The sequence below is a fragment of the Letharia columbiana genome, assembly GCF_014066305.1.
Source record: "Letharia columbiana isolate WasteWater2 chromosome Unknown Sc0000012_s0, whole genome shotgun sequence".
Lineage (NCBI taxonomy): Eukaryota > Fungi > Ascomycota > Lecanoromycetes > Lecanorales > Parmeliaceae > Letharia > Letharia columbiana.
The window spans coordinates 81172-95738 of NW_023501050.1; the positions used below are offsets into that span (position 1 = coordinate 81172).

Sequence of the window (14567 nt, forward strand, 5' to 3'; positions counted from 1 at the left end):
ACAAAGACGGAGGCTGCTGCACTGGCCACATGTATTGGGCTGGAAGATTTCGTCTCTTCTGAATGACATCCCGAGAAGCGCTGGGGACATCACTGACCTCGGGTTGCAGTGGGAGCGTCTTATGATATCCTAGGAGCTTCGTTAACGGCCGATCGAAGGACAAACATACGTGCATTCCGCGCGAATCTACTCGGCTCGACCTGTTCACCAAGCGAACAAAGTTTCTTCGAACGATGCTTCAGTGGATACATCGATCATAGCCACGGAGTCATTTCAACACGCTCTGGAATTGAATACCCACATCATTGGCACTGTCCGATACACCACCTCCAACACAGGATGGTTTGTTCAGTAGCTTGCTGATGCTGGCCTCGGTGGGCAGAAATCTACAAAGATTAACAGCGCCTTACAAATTGCATGCTTTTATCGAGGCAGTCGGATTTCAATGTTATGTGGAGGAACTGGATGATCTATTTGATTGAGCAATGCTAACCGTCAACTTCTATACTAGCAATTAGACTCATACCCTCTCCCCTCCAAATGATAATCAGTTATCAAATCAACGTTGAAGTCCAATCTGCACAGGCACAAGCAAAAGGAGACAATTCAAACCAAAGCTCGACGAAGCCCCAAATTCAACCTTAGCTACCCTATCCGCAACCTTCCCATGTTGCTTTCCGCCCTCCCCATCCTTTTTCTGCTGAGATTCAACCTAACCGATTTGCAAGCTCATGAGCGACTTCGTCCGGGACCCACCCGTGGCGTAAGTGGTAATTTTGGTAACTCTCTCGTTTCGAAAGGCCTGATGATGATCTTGGAGCATGCGTGCTACCGAACGACCATTGTCGGTACCCATCAAAGCTTTATATTGGGCGCTTCCCGGTAGCCAAACGCCGGGCTGGTTGTTACGGAGTTTGGACGCTGTATGGAATTGTTGTATGGCATTATTAGTGTCATCGTTCCGGATGTTGCGTTGTATCACCAAATCCCATCGAGGGTTCCCTTCCTCCAGGTTCCATGCTTGGAATGCTTGATCGGACCAATGGATTCTCTGGCCCTGTGGTAGGTTATCCTTATTGGCGTAGCCTTCGTTAATCATGGTGCCTTGGTCACCGCTGACCTCCAAGTCCAGGATAGGGTCTCTCGGATCGCCTCCAACTTTATTGATGACAGTGTATTCGGTATAGGTGCCTGACCTTGGGTTCTTGCTCCCACCGGACAATGCTGGATCTCGTAAAATTGGACCGAGATCTGGCGCTGCTCTCATGGCTTTAACATCGGTCACTTTGTAAACATTTTTGAAGTTGGCTGCGTTTTTGTCGGGGGTGTTTTGACTGATCGCGTTATTCAAATTCTCAATGGCGGTATCTCCCCTAGCCTGTAACTCCGGAACCGTTAACGGTGGTTTTGGACCACTCGCTGCGCCAGCAGCAGGTGCCGGTGGCCGGATCAGCAGATGTAGGATCTTCCGGTGCATCATCCCCTTGTGTTCCAGAAGCTTCTTGAGTCCCAGGGGCATCTGTCATGGACGCATCGGGGTCGATGGGGTCGATGTCCACGCGCCGCTCCAAGCTGAGTACTTGACAGCTCGGACTCTACTCGCTCGAGTCGTCAGTCTAGTACTGTTGGACTGCCTGTCGAAGAAGAGCCAAAAACTTACGAGGTCTAGAAGACGCTCTGAACAACAATCCACCAGCGGCAGCCACGAGAAGGGCATGTCGTAGAGTGAGCCGCATGTTGAAGACGGTAGATGTTGTTTTTACTCGCGTTCGAGGATGATTTTTATCCTGCGAGTCTCGTTCACGAACGCTCAGGAAATAGACAAAGACGAATGGGTCCTGGGAAATTGAAGCCGATGATGATGCAAAAGTTACTGTTGCTATTGGAACCGGCGATGTTGAAGCCGATGATGGTGAAAGACCTTTTTTATAGACCAGCGGGAAACACTGAGCTTTTTATAATCCAGATGCTGTTGAGTCTGATGCGTATTACTATGAAAGATCTAGGGCATTCGTCCTTCCTAGCATTGAAGTGCTCCGCCATGTTTGAGCTCAATATGTCAATTTGCCTCATATCAACAGGTCTCATGTCACAATCCTTGCTATACTTCAGCAACTGTGTGCCTCATTTAGACAGGTTTCATCTCAAAATTCTTATTATAAACCACTGAGCTGTATGCTCCATAGTATCAGCAGGTTTCTTAGATCAATATCACCGTCATACACCACTGGGTTGTGTCTTAAGGATTTGGTGACACCGGATCCTTTATTATATACGCATGGTAATTTGAAAATGGTTTGCCATTCCGCTCTTTGCACCGTTGGAATGCCCGGCCGTGTTCGAGCTGAACAGAGCTCTTTTCATCCAGAGATGAAAGTGCCTTCGCTGTTCATGCATAGGCTGCTCATTTGGAGCTGCTTGTGTCGGGCTGCAACCCAAGACCCTACCGAGGAGATTGGCAGTCCTCCATCTTAAAAGTCTCCGGCTGCCCACCGAAACCACGTCATCTAATTCGGGGCTGTGTTGAATTGTCTTCACACCCATCCATAACAAATGCACGAACAACCCTGGTCCATTTCTCTGAAATCCTTCATCATCCCAGACGTATCAGAAACGACAACGATCGCTTCGAATTTTCAAATCGGTCTCACCACTTCGACCAACTCAACCCATACAGAGGTCGAAAGATGGGATACTAAATCAACATTGCCCCTTTCATACGAACAAGATGGCCCATCGCATCATCAACGGTATAGCAGGCATCGCCAGTATCGCCGTACCCTGGGAAGACCTGAACCAAAGCCACGTTCCTCACTTCGCAAAGTACCGCCGTCCAGGCAGGTAGTGGCCGTGGAGACTACGCCGGGGGATGCATCCCACATTTGGCTCTGTAGGACGTGCGAGGCAATCGCATAGGGCAGCGACACGGCGACGCAAACAGCCGGATGGATTCCCAACCCGTCGACCTTTACAATATCGTACATCACCAGGACACAGACCATGTTGTGCAAGCCCAATACGTCATGCTCGCCCTGCATAAAAGTGACGCTATTGCCGTTGCTCTCAACGTCACTGTGAGTAGCGACGACACGGAAAGGACTCGGCCTGGCGATATTTGTAAAATTTGTAAAGCCAATTAGTACACCCCCAATTTCAAAGTCGGAGATTGTACCTATACTGCCACCCTCATATGGATCGATAGCGTTCCACAGCAACAGACCCAAAGCTCCTCCGCTCCACAAGCCCGCCTTCCCGAGCTCACAAGCCGACACAGTTCCAGAGGACCCCAGACGCAGGACGTGTTCTACAGGAGCAATGGAAGAACGACCTTCTGGCCTTGAACCGTGGCTGACGCTCTGGTGGAGGACCGACCTTCCAGCCGCCATTGAAAAACGACAGCAACGAAGACCTGTCGGAAGTGATCGACAAGGCAAACGAACGCCCTTTCCGACCCGACAACAGCAACTATGTAGAGCAAACGTGCCAGGGAGCCGCTGGTTTGCAAAGCGCCCGAAGCAAATGCAACCCAACTCATCTAATCCCTAGCGACAACCCGGTGCACAGCGCCAAGGGAACTCGTGAGCACCCGAGGTTATTGGGGCCCTAGGGTTGAGTGTATCGACTATGAGATACCCGCTAAGTTGAGGAATGGTGTCGCTCGCGCTCTGCTGCTTTAACCCAACGCCTGCTTCGACGTGAAGACACAGTCGACGATGGGCAACGCGCGGGCATACAAGGGCCGGAATCGCGGAGATGAGCTGATGGGAATGGAAGTCCCAAATATTGCGAGTAGCATGAGACAGTTGTGTGAGGGGGGTAGACAGCATCATTCTTTTTAGAATGTAGGGATCGGGTTCGCTGTACAACATATTCTGATGATTTGACAGTGCGACCATCTCGATGAAAGACCTACGGCGAGAACCTGCCGATACACCCACCGGCCAGGTTTCCAATCCCAAGCTCCACCCACCGTCTCCATCCATCAGCCTCGCCAGCACGACCCACACGCGCCGCACGGAGACCCACGAACCACCATCGCGTTAATTTCCGGAATACGTCCACAGACGATGATGCGATACGATTACTGTGGGTGTCAACATCATTCAGTCAGTATCCTCTCGGAAGGATCGCCAATCTCCATCTATCATCAAGGGGGTATCCCAATTCGGTCTACTCCCGATTAACAGAGTGCGGCCCACCTCCTTTGCGTTCGTACCACATGAAACACGCCCCCCAAGTCAATCTCTACCTTACCCGATGATTTGACACGCACTAGTGGAGCCAGACCCAAGGTCCTTCTATCAAATTTTCAATCGCATCACGTACCAAAGGTACCGTACTGCCAAGAATGTAGTCCAGCCTTCTGCCAAGTCTCCGACCCAAAGTTTGTTGAAAAGAATCCGACAACGCTGAGTTGAACATTTGAAGCGGCGAGAGACTGAATCACGATCTGCGCTTGGAGTTGATCTCAGGACGCAGCTCAGATCTGGGACGGTGTTCCTACGTGGCCGCGAGCGCAGGCTTGGATGGCGTGCATTCGCGCGGTGGCTGAGGGGCTTCGTGCCTTTTTCGGTAGTTTCCGATGGATGACTTGCGTCCGTGCATCGTAGGAGTCCTAGTCATGTATTGCAAGGTGCTAGAAGTTTACAGAAAAGAACCAAAAAGGTGCTTCGTCTAGGCAAAGCGTTCTCAAGCCGCTACAGCTTTTGAGAGTCTGCATTGAATAGAGCACTCCCAACTTCACCAAGCTCGCTCTGAGCTTCCAGAGCCGGAACCAGACAAGTAGCGAAGACATACAGTGTCCCCAATGTAGAAAATGATGGCGTGAGGGTTAGGCATAGGCTCTTCTGTATAATGCATTCGGCGGTGCGATTCTGTTAATTCTTCGTTTCGACAGGTCACTGTGCCGAGGGAGACTGTTCCATTAGAAATCAGCAGTATGAACATCTTTTCATTTATTGAAAAAAAATAGTAAACAATGATAATACAGATACGTGGCTATCATAATCTAGCGACCGTGAACCGTCCATCCAAGCCCCGCAGAAACTGCGGCCCGATATAAGGGAGAGTATCTCTGAGCTAGAAGATTTGATAATCTTGAGATTCTCATCAAGATGATATTGCCAACCAACTTAGACGACTTCAGCATCCGCATTGATCTCGGAAATTGAAGAGCAAGCGATCTGGAGACAACCCAGGATGCAAACATTCGGAGCAAATTGCCAAGGTACGAAACGACTCATCGACGTCGAGGTCGTATATGGGACAGACCTTCTGCGAAGCCGGGACAAACCTTGTGGTCCTTCGAGCTCGGCCGTTTGAAAAGGAAGTCTTCGCAAAAGCAGTGTGTCTCAGGACGCCATATTGGTGACTCCTATTCTCTACAGAAAAACATTGACTAGTGGAGATGTGTAGATCTTGAACCAGGAGTTTGGGCGATGAAAGATAAGGTAGTCGCCCGTCCACGCGAACACCAACCACCCTGTGCTTAATCAATTACACCATGACAAGACCATGTATGCTTGACACAGAAAAATCTAATTCAACCATGTCTCTCAATTCTTCAGAAAAGTTGGAGGTGACGGGCGTATTGGGTAGGTACCATCCAGAAATTTCTCACCCCAGGCACTCTTTAGTGGGTCCACCCATTGCGCTCCAAGCTCAAGCAGCACCTTGACCATACTTTTCTGCCCGTGTATCATCGCATTAAGTATTGGTGGAGGTTCCGAGTCGCTGGGAACACCGTCGACGTTGACACCTGCTTCTGCTAGAATACGTACCACTTGCTCGTGTCCCTGTATGACGGCGCGAAAGAAGGCGTAGTCACCACATTCATCGACCGCCAGATCCGCTCCATTGTTGAGTAAAAACCGCATCATGCTCAGTTGTTGGTTCTTGGCGGCCTCCCAGAGAGGGGTGAGGCTACGAGACCCAGAAGAGTTGATGTCGGCGCCGTTGTCCAAGAGCATCTGCACTACCTCTTCATGTCCATTGCTCGCTGCTGCATGTACGGCATGCCACTCATTACCTTCGTATTGAAGATCTGCTCCCTTCTCAAAAAGCAAGGATACGACGGGTACATGGCCGTAGTAAGCGGCAGATTCTAGAGCGCGTGAACCTCCGATTTTTGTGGCATTCACATCAAGTCCTTGATCAAGCATGATTTGAACTATTCGAAGATAGCCGAACCTACAAGCCGTCCATAGTACCTCATATTGCAAATTCGATATGTTGGTGAAACTACCCCTTTCAAACAAGCATTTCACCATATCAGTGTGACCGGCATGAGCGGCGTCCATTATAGCATTCTCGTAATCGGCTCCTGAACTTTTCAGATTGTATACAGGATCCAATAGCAGTCGAACAACTGGTTTATGATCTCGTCGTGAGGCTGATCGTAGTGCCACATAGTCGATATCGGCTCCTTGCTCGAGCAAACACAGAGCGGTTTCGTGATGTCCTTGTGCGGCTGCCGCTTGCAGGGGGGTGCCAAAGTACTTGCTTACACTGCTGACTTCAGCTCCCTTGGAAAGCAAGATTTCGAGCGCTTCCAAGCTCCCAAGCAGTGCTGCCGCAGTGACGAGGTCATTTGGATCGTGGGTTGCTTGGATTTGCCCTTGGCATGAGGAGGCCATCAACTGTGCGGTTCTACGGGAGCCGAGATGGTTCACCGCTGCTGTACAAAGTATGTATTTGACGCCATCTTTTGGTAGATCTATATGTTGCCGGTATGTACCATTTATCGATTCAGCTGTTCGACGGATTGCTAGAATAAGGGGGTTTTCATCGATTCTAGGGTTCTCAACTCTTTTGAGCAACAGCTTGGTCATGATTGGTTTTCGTATATAAGGGAATGGTACACCCTTGCGTTCGGCGATTAGTTGGCGTGCGAGGATTACATCCAGTATCTCGTGATCGAGCCGTACTAATGAAGTCATTACCATGATAACCTTCTTGGGGGTAATTACGTACCATTGACTAGTCTGAGGGTCAAGACTTTGTGCAAGCCAAGAGAATCAACAAGCTCATCGACGACTTGACGAAATGGTAAACACGGTAAGTTCATCCAACTAATCTTGCACGGAGACATTTTGATATCAGCAAGGCTGATCAAGAGGTTGTGAAAGCGAAGAATGATTATTCTACACTCATGCAAGGGATGAACACGTTGAAAGTCCAGCCTTAGATTGCCTGTCAAGCTATATCATGTGGAACATGGCATTGTTTCGGGATTGTGGTTCAGCAGATGAGAGCAGAGTAAGGAGGCAACCATTTCATCTTCATCCTTGTAGGCCTTCCAGAACCAAGATCACAGGATCCAGGTTTCAGGAATCAGATTTCAGGGTTGTGAAGTACAGGTTCAGGCCAATGAAGACACTTACTCAATCTGGTCTGGGGTTCTAGCCCTCTATTAAAGTAGCAGGGCCTTCTGAATAGACCAGCACACTATCAATCCAGAATATTTGGAGGCTGTGAAGTACATTCATGAAGGGACTCTACGGCAACCAACTGATGTATCGTCAAAATTACAGCTAAAGTAAGGTAAAGTACTTTACAGAAAAATAAAAAAGATATCCCCAAACCCAAAAAAAAAAAAGGGGGGGGGGGGGGCCCAAAAAAAAAAAAAAAGTTGAAAAAAAGTGGTGATTAAATATAAAAAAAAAAAAAAAAAAAAAAAAAAAAAAACCCCCCGGCGCCCTTAGGGGTTTAAAAAACGAAATTCAATCGAAATCATCACTAAATTCTAATCAAACCGTTTTGAGCCTTGCTTTGACGTCTTCTCGCGCCAAGTCATATATAGTCAATAATATTTTCAAGGGACGACGCGCGACTCATTGAGACAATTGCCTCCTATGTGAGTTGTAAAAACCGCTGGGATTTTACAATATACGGGTACCGTAGGGGATTCAAGGTAACAAAAATCGTAAAAACAACTGTACCGTGGGGAATATTCGCCGCAGAAAATTGTTAACATTGCAGGGGATTATCTGTCGTGAGATAGATATAGCCTTACCCATTCATGTACGCGTGATACGACCTTCGAGGCATGCCTCGGTGTGCGCGAAATAAACTGCAGAGTGGCTAAATTTTGCGCCAGAGAATCAAGTACATTTTCTATGATAACTACACTATTAATGGCCTGTCATCCCTCCTTCAAGACGTCTTCTGGGGGTTCTAGGAGGATCTTGACCCTTGCGTGTACCCATAATTATGATATTATGACTGTGTGGAATATGTGGAATACAATTAGGGAGTAGATTTGGTAGAAAATTCTGGTTCGCGGGGAAAATTTAGCCCCCTCTGCAGTTTATTTCGCGCACACCGAGACATGTAGAGCGACAGATAAGATTGCAATGCAGCCGAGAAATTGTCGCAGCTGAAAGGACCGATCTCCACACACCACTCTCCACCAAAGACCCACACCCCACACTCGACACTCTGAAACTCCGCACACCACCCACCACCCACCAAAATGCTCCTCTGTCCTCCCCCCTCCCCCCCTCCCCCCCCTTTCCCGCATCAAAACAACCCCCCCAGCTAACCCACCCACCGTCCCCCAGTCTGCCCCTCCTGCGCCAACGTCCTCACCGTCTCGCGCGCGCCCTCGACCCTCTCCTTCCCCGAAGGGCAGAACCGGCTCGAATGCCGCACCTGCCCGTACGAATTCCTCATCGACCAGAAATACTACGAGCGGCGGGAGATGAAGCGGAAGGAGGTGGAGGACGTGATTGGGGGGAAGGAGGCGTGGGAGAATGTGGACAAGGCGGACGGTGAGTGTCGTTTATACTTTTCGTTGTTTTGGGGGGGGGGGAGGGAGGGAGGGAGGGAAGGAAGTGGAGGGTAGGGCAGGGGGTAGAGGGATAGACAGAAAGGGGGTTCGGAGAAGGGGTAGCTCTGGAAGCAATTATCGCAAGACTCGACATCTCAACGAGCGCCCACGCCACCACTGCTTCTCCACCAACGCTAACGCATTCTCTCTCTCCCCCTCACAGCGCAATGCCCCCGCGAAGGCTGCGACGGCTCCTCGGCCTTCTTCTACCAAGTGCAGATACGGAGCGCGGACGAGCCCATGACGACGTTCTACAAGGTGCGTGTCTGGGTCCTCTCTTTCTACGAATGGGAACCGGCTCAGGTGGGGGGGAAAGAAGAATGACTGATGAGGGGAGAATGTAGTGTACGACATGTGCGCAGAGGTGGAAGGAGAACTGAAGGGGGTGTGGGGAAGGGAAGGGAAGGGAAGGGAAGGGGGGGATGGAGGTATGAAAGACACGGTTAGGGAAGGGATGTGCGAGGGAGGAGCCATAGTAGGAGAGGGCCAAAGCTTTGAGAAGACCGACCTAGCCTCTGTGCAGGAAAAACCACTCATACATACACACTCAGAGAGAGACACTTCGTTCGAAACGAAAAGCCACCCAAGTAAAAGAACCGCGGACGAGAACCCCCATGTCGAGGCGGCCACGATACCGGCCATGATCATACCTAATTACGAGATACCTAGATGCACCTCTCGATCGAGAAGGCCAAGTGTCTTTGTTGGAGTTTTCAGGCGATGGAGCGATGAGATGTATGCACGGTGTGAGTATGCAGCCGAGCATCATCAAATTAGCAGGTGCTGATGAAAGGGGACAGTTGAGCATTTTGGTAGGAAGCGGTATGGGGGACTGGTTTTCATTTAGAGGGGAAGCAGGATTGGACGGAAAGCAGCGAGCTTCATTCATCCCGAGCGAACGACTGTGAATCGACCGCGACTGCAATGCATGCATGTGTCGCTCGATAAAAGTGCAAAGATCTAATGTACACGCCATCCTGCTTGAAGCCGACGCTCCTGATGCAAAAGGAATCCATACCCATCAGCGCCAGGCTATGCAACGTGTGTTTCCCAATCCATGCAGCCCCAAGCGTATCTCTCCCCGTGCCCACGTCCATTTCCAACCCATCACTCGCTGTCACTCGCGCTCCCCGTCGGCCCTTGCTCATCCTCCCCGTCCCGACCCACCACATCGTCACCCGCCATCATCGCGAACTCGGCTTTCTGCAGCGTAGACCTCAACTCCGTATTCCGCGGGTCGACGAGCTCGAACGGCTTCAGCTTCGCCTTGTTGCGTATCCTGTTCGGCCGGCGAAGAAAAAAAAGGACGTTAGCTTCGTAGTCGTTGTTGAATCCCATGCACGCTTGCCCAAGAGTCCACCCCGATTCCCCAAACCATCCCCCCAGAAACCCAACAGCGCGGAAGAAGAAGAAGAAGAACGGAAAGAAAAATGACAGAGTCGGCACCGACCTCGGATCCGCCCCGGCATCCAACAGCAACTCCACCAGCCCCGCCCCAGCCTCCCACCCATCCTCCGCCAACCCATTCACGAACCGGACGGCCTTATGCAACGGTATATCCGCCTCCATCCGATCGACCGGATCGACCTCCAACCCCTCCTGATCCAGCAACGTATCCAGCACCTCATCTGCCCGCCCCCAAAAGGTTACGAATTAGCCATCGTCCCCCTCACTCCCACTCAAAAACAAGAAACCCCCCCCCAAAAAAAAAAAGAAAAAGAAAGAAAGAGAGGGAAGGGGAAGAAAAAAAAAAAAAAAAAAAAAGGAACCAAAAAAACATACAACTCCCCCACCCAGCCGCGACATGCAAGCAATACCGCCCGACCCCATCCGTCGCCTCATTCAGCAGCCGCGCGACTTGCTCCGGCGTCGCCAGCGCCGCCAGCAGTTCCGCCAGCAGGGCCGTGTTGTTGCGGCGGCAGCACTCGAGGAGGAGTTCGCGCGGGGTGGCGCCCTGTTGTTGTTCAGCCGGGGGGCGGGGGGTTTGAGGGGGTGTGGGGGGGTGGGGGAAGGGGGGGGGAAGGAGGGGGGTTGGGGGAAGGAGGGGGGGAGGAGGGGGGGGGTGGGGAAGGAGGGGGAGGGGGGTGGGTACCTCGTCGCTCATGGTGGTTGGGGAGCGAGCTTTGGGTCGTTGAAAGGTTGGAAGGAAGGAAGGAAGGAAGGAGGGAGGTAGGAGGTCCGATCGGGAGCTGTTGTGATCGGAGGCGGAGAGGATGAAGATGGCTGTAGAGGATGAAGGCTGTAGAGGATGAAGACTGTAGAGGATGGTGGACGTGTTGAGGAGGGTGAATGGGGTACGTATGTCCGGGAATTATTTATTGATGATGGGAGAGTAGGGTAGGTAGTCGTGTTTGAGGCTGACGCAGATGGAGATGCGAAACACGTTGTAGGAGTCGCGCGTCCTGTTTCAGCCCTATGAGGAAACGTCATCTTGCACTTCCATTTTTCCTGCTGCAGAACGCTTGGTTGAGAGTGTTGCAGACGGAGGAGAGAATGTTGTTATGGATGTTGTCAGGACTAATGCCATGCCATGCCATGCTATGCTGAACTATGCAATGCTGAACTATGCGATACTGTGGTTCTCGCATTAAGAGCTCCTCCATCAGCGCCTGAGGTGAATCTCCATCCAACGCGACCTGATATCGCCTCCTGGTTCTCCCATCCTCCAGCTTGTTCGCTGCTGACTGGATAGCGTGAACACCGATGATCTCATGTCTGTTGCCATTCCATCATCCCTCTACCTCCCCACCCTCCAGACACCTAATCATGGCCCGATCCTTCAACCCCCTCTCCTCCGCCTCCAACTTCCTCATCTCCTGCCTCGCTTGATCTTTCTCGAAGAGATTATCCTGTTGCTGCAGCTTCAGCCACGCTTTATGTCTCTCGCAGCGCTTCTTTTTGCAAACGCCGCGACCGATTTCTTCCTCCTCTTTCTCCGCATCCTTGGTAGCCTCGTTACCCTCTTCTCTCTCTTTCGGTGTAGGCACTCCCAGGACCCCATCCGTCTGCAGCGCTTTCTGACCATCGTGCGATGCGCGCCACTCGTTGAACTCGTCTTCAGACCAGGTCAATCGGGAGTCGTAACCACAAATGTTGTTGATGGATTTGTCCTGCTCTTTCAATTCCCCAAGCACGTTCTTCGCCCGGGCAGTAATCAATAGCAGAAGCTTGTCACGATCATCCAGTAGCTTCCTCCTCGCCTTGCAGCGAGCTTTCCTTTCCGCAATACCCGCCAGCTGAGCCGTCTCCTCTGGAGTGAGGGTAGCTTTGGGTTTCTCAATTTCCGCATTTTCCATCTTGACATCTTGCCCTTCTGGACTCACTGTGGCAGGCGGACTCAGCACCCCATCACCTAGTCTCCGAAACGCGTTAAGATCCTTCGATCTATCAGTCAAAGCTTTCAACTCTGACGGCTTCAACACACCGCCCAGATGCGCATGATCATCATCGGAGACCTCTTCAGTATTGCCGAAATTGTCAGTGTAATTGTCGCGCCTCCTCTTCTTATTGCTGCCCGGTCGATCCTTCTGTTCTGCGGAGCATTTACCAAGCGCGAGAATCCTCATGAACTCAGCACCATGTGCGTCCGAGCAGTACTTCGACTTTACTTGGCCCTCTGATCCATCACGTGCGGGTTCACTACACCCTTCAAGACGACACATCCGTTTCCATAGAGTCTCATTCCCTTTCTCGGCGCAATTCGGGCCTGATATGGTCAGCAGGGTCCACGTCTATCGCACGATTAGGCAACTCACAATACCACTTGGAGATGAGTTTGGTCTTTTCCGCAGGCATATCCACACATCGACCATGGAACCAACCATCGCATGGTCCATCACAGGCAATCATGAGAGTATGATCGTCAGGCTTGCGGCATATGCAGAAGAGCTCCCCATCATCTGTAGCATCGTCATCATCCTCCTCACCATTCAGTACGGACGAACTCCGCGCAGGTGTCTCGGATCCTTGCTTGCGATTCTTGGGCACCGGAGTCTGGCTCGCACGACTCGTTGCAGGAGTGCCCGTATGTTGCGCTGATGGTGTACCATCAACACTCTCACTTTCGATCTTGCGCTTCTTCGCAGGCGGCTTCACTGTGTTGGCAGTCCCCTTCTTAGGAGCTGCCCGCTTCTTGCTCGGCCCTGATTTCGCCTTCATTGCAGCAGAGTCTGTCGGAATAGGTGATGGAGTATGGCTTGCGTCTTTCTTGATGTCTGTGATACTTTTGAGAGTGGGGGTACCGGTATTGGAAGGTTGATCAAAGGCGATTGTAGAACCTTCCACGGCTTGCCCGTCGTATTGTTGAGGCGTTTCCAGAGGGATCTCTTGCATCTCTGCTTTGATCTGAACTTGATCACTTTGAGTCTTTGGTAGAGTTGAAGCTAAGATTGAATCTGAGGGTCCTTGTGAGGGTTGTCGTATTTGTGAGGTAGCCGGCGCGTCTGAATTTTGGTAGGGTTCTTGTTTGTGGGTCTCGCCGTGAAGTCGTGACGATGACATCGCTACCTGTTCCGACGTATCACCACTGGCATATCTGATGAGATCGTCTTGTGCCATGGCACCTGGCGCATGTATTGAAAAGGAACTACTTTGGTTTGGTGGTGATCGTACGAAAGGCGGAAGTCGAGCGGAGTAGTCAGTCTCATTTGATAGCTTCCTCTCGCCCGTAGATGAATGATGGTATTGTTCTAAACCAGAGGCATGTGTAGAAGAAGGTTGATTTCCAGCATGAGAGAAGTCATTGGTAAGTGGAGGTAAGGTATGGCTGGATCCAGGCCTTGACCCGTAGTGATTGTAAGTCTGATACGACATCGACTGCGCAAAGCTGCCACTCTGAGGAGGCGAGAGTATGGGAGCGGTACTGCTCGCGGCAGCAGCCAGAGCTTCGAGCCCAGGTGACGTCAAGGACGCAAATGGTGTCGGACTTGCGCCATGAACCTCAGACGAAGAACGATACCCGGCGCGATGATCCTGTCCATCCAAGACCAACGGTTGAGGAACCGGGGGGGGAGAACGTCGCGCAGAACTCGGGGCGGGGTTGAGGAGTTCAGAGAGTTTGGACATGATGGCGCGGAGTGGCGCTGGAGCCTGTCCGTCGCTGTTGAATTCAAGCAAAGGGGGTCAAAGAGGTCCGCGATCGTGTTTGTGCATCTGTGGATGGCTTCTGGGGGCGCATTGTGGTGGGTGGGTGGATGGGGATGCTGGAAGTCTCGCCGTGGGAGAGGGTGTTTCCGGTTCGCGATCTTCGAGGACCAGGCCCAAAATTTAGCGCAAAGTTGGAAGGCGAGATCGACCGCAGGGATTCTGCAACGGCTTTGGTGTCACGTGAGGAGGGAAATCTCAGCAGTTCTGCCTTGAGATGGATTTTGGTCCATTTTGCGGGCAAGCTCTACACGGAATTACCAGAGTCATCCTGTTTGCTGTTAAAGAGAATAGAGAAGTCACTGAAATAGGGGACAGTGTAGGCGAAAGCCATGAAAAATAGAGCGCCATCCAGAGGAAGTTCATGTTTCGAACCGTTTTGTATTACTGTATTTGACTCTTATGACAAGCAGTGTACCATATGCTGGATATCATCTATCAAAGACCGTCGCTGTAAGGCACGGTCTGACACGCATCTTCCCAAGCCCCAAGCGCCAATTCGTGATGGAGATCATGCGTGAAGCAACCGAGCAATAGCAGGTCTGGCTCCCACGGGCTCAGTATCCCTTCTTTCCTTTCTCACCGATGCCAGTCT

The 14567-nt window shown here is 51.2% G+C and overlaps 5 protein-coding genes across 5 annotated transcripts; 1 reads left to right on the forward strand and 4 right to left on the reverse strand.

The window, feature by feature from the left end:
• Positions 1–712: 712 nt before the first annotated feature.
• Positions 713–1519, reverse strand: HO173_004554 (uncharacterized protein; the record flags this gene model as incomplete). The annotated part of the gene is made up of 1 exon (XM_037306476.1): positions 713–1519. One exon carries the CDS (start codon positions 1517–1519, stop codon positions 713–715), a length of 807 nt encoding a protein of 268 aa, XP_037166414.1.
• A 4036-nt stretch (positions 1520–5555) lies between these two features.
• Positions 5556–7090, reverse strand: HO173_004555 (uncharacterized protein; the record flags this gene model as incomplete). The annotated part of the gene is made up of 2 exons (XM_037306477.1): positions 5556–6925; positions 6973–7090. 2 exons carry the CDS (start codon positions 7088–7090, stop codon positions 5556–5558), a joined length of 1488 nt encoding a protein of 495 aa, XP_037166415.1.
• Positions 7091–8473: 1383 nt separating this feature from the next.
• HO173_004556 (uncharacterized protein) lies at positions 8474–9210 on the forward strand (the record flags this gene model as incomplete). The annotated part of the gene is made up of 4 exons (XM_037306478.1): positions 8474–8483; positions 8562–8771; positions 8994–9088; positions 9175–9210. 4 exons carry the CDS (start codon positions 8474–8476, stop codon positions 9208–9210), a joined length of 351 nt encoding a protein of 116 aa, XP_037166416.1.
• A 727-nt stretch (positions 9211–9937) lies between these two features.
• HO173_004557 (uncharacterized protein) lies at positions 9938–10934 on the reverse strand (the record flags this gene model as incomplete). The annotated part of the gene is made up of 4 exons (XM_037306479.1): positions 9938–10109; positions 10281–10458; positions 10613–10784; positions 10923–10934. 4 exons carry the CDS (start codon positions 10932–10934, stop codon positions 9938–9940), a joined length of 534 nt encoding a protein of 177 aa, XP_037166417.1.
• Positions 10935–11559: 625 nt separating this feature from the next.
• HO173_004558 (uncharacterized protein) lies at positions 11560–13894 on the reverse strand (the record flags this gene model as incomplete). Its single annotated transcript, XM_037306480.1, has 2 exons — positions 11560–12536; positions 12586–13894. The coding sequence occupies 2 exons, from the start codon at positions 13892–13894 to the stop codon at positions 11560–11562; spliced, it is 2286 nt and encodes a 761-aa protein (XP_037166418.1).
• Between the last annotated feature and the right edge of the window lie 673 nt (positions 13895–14567).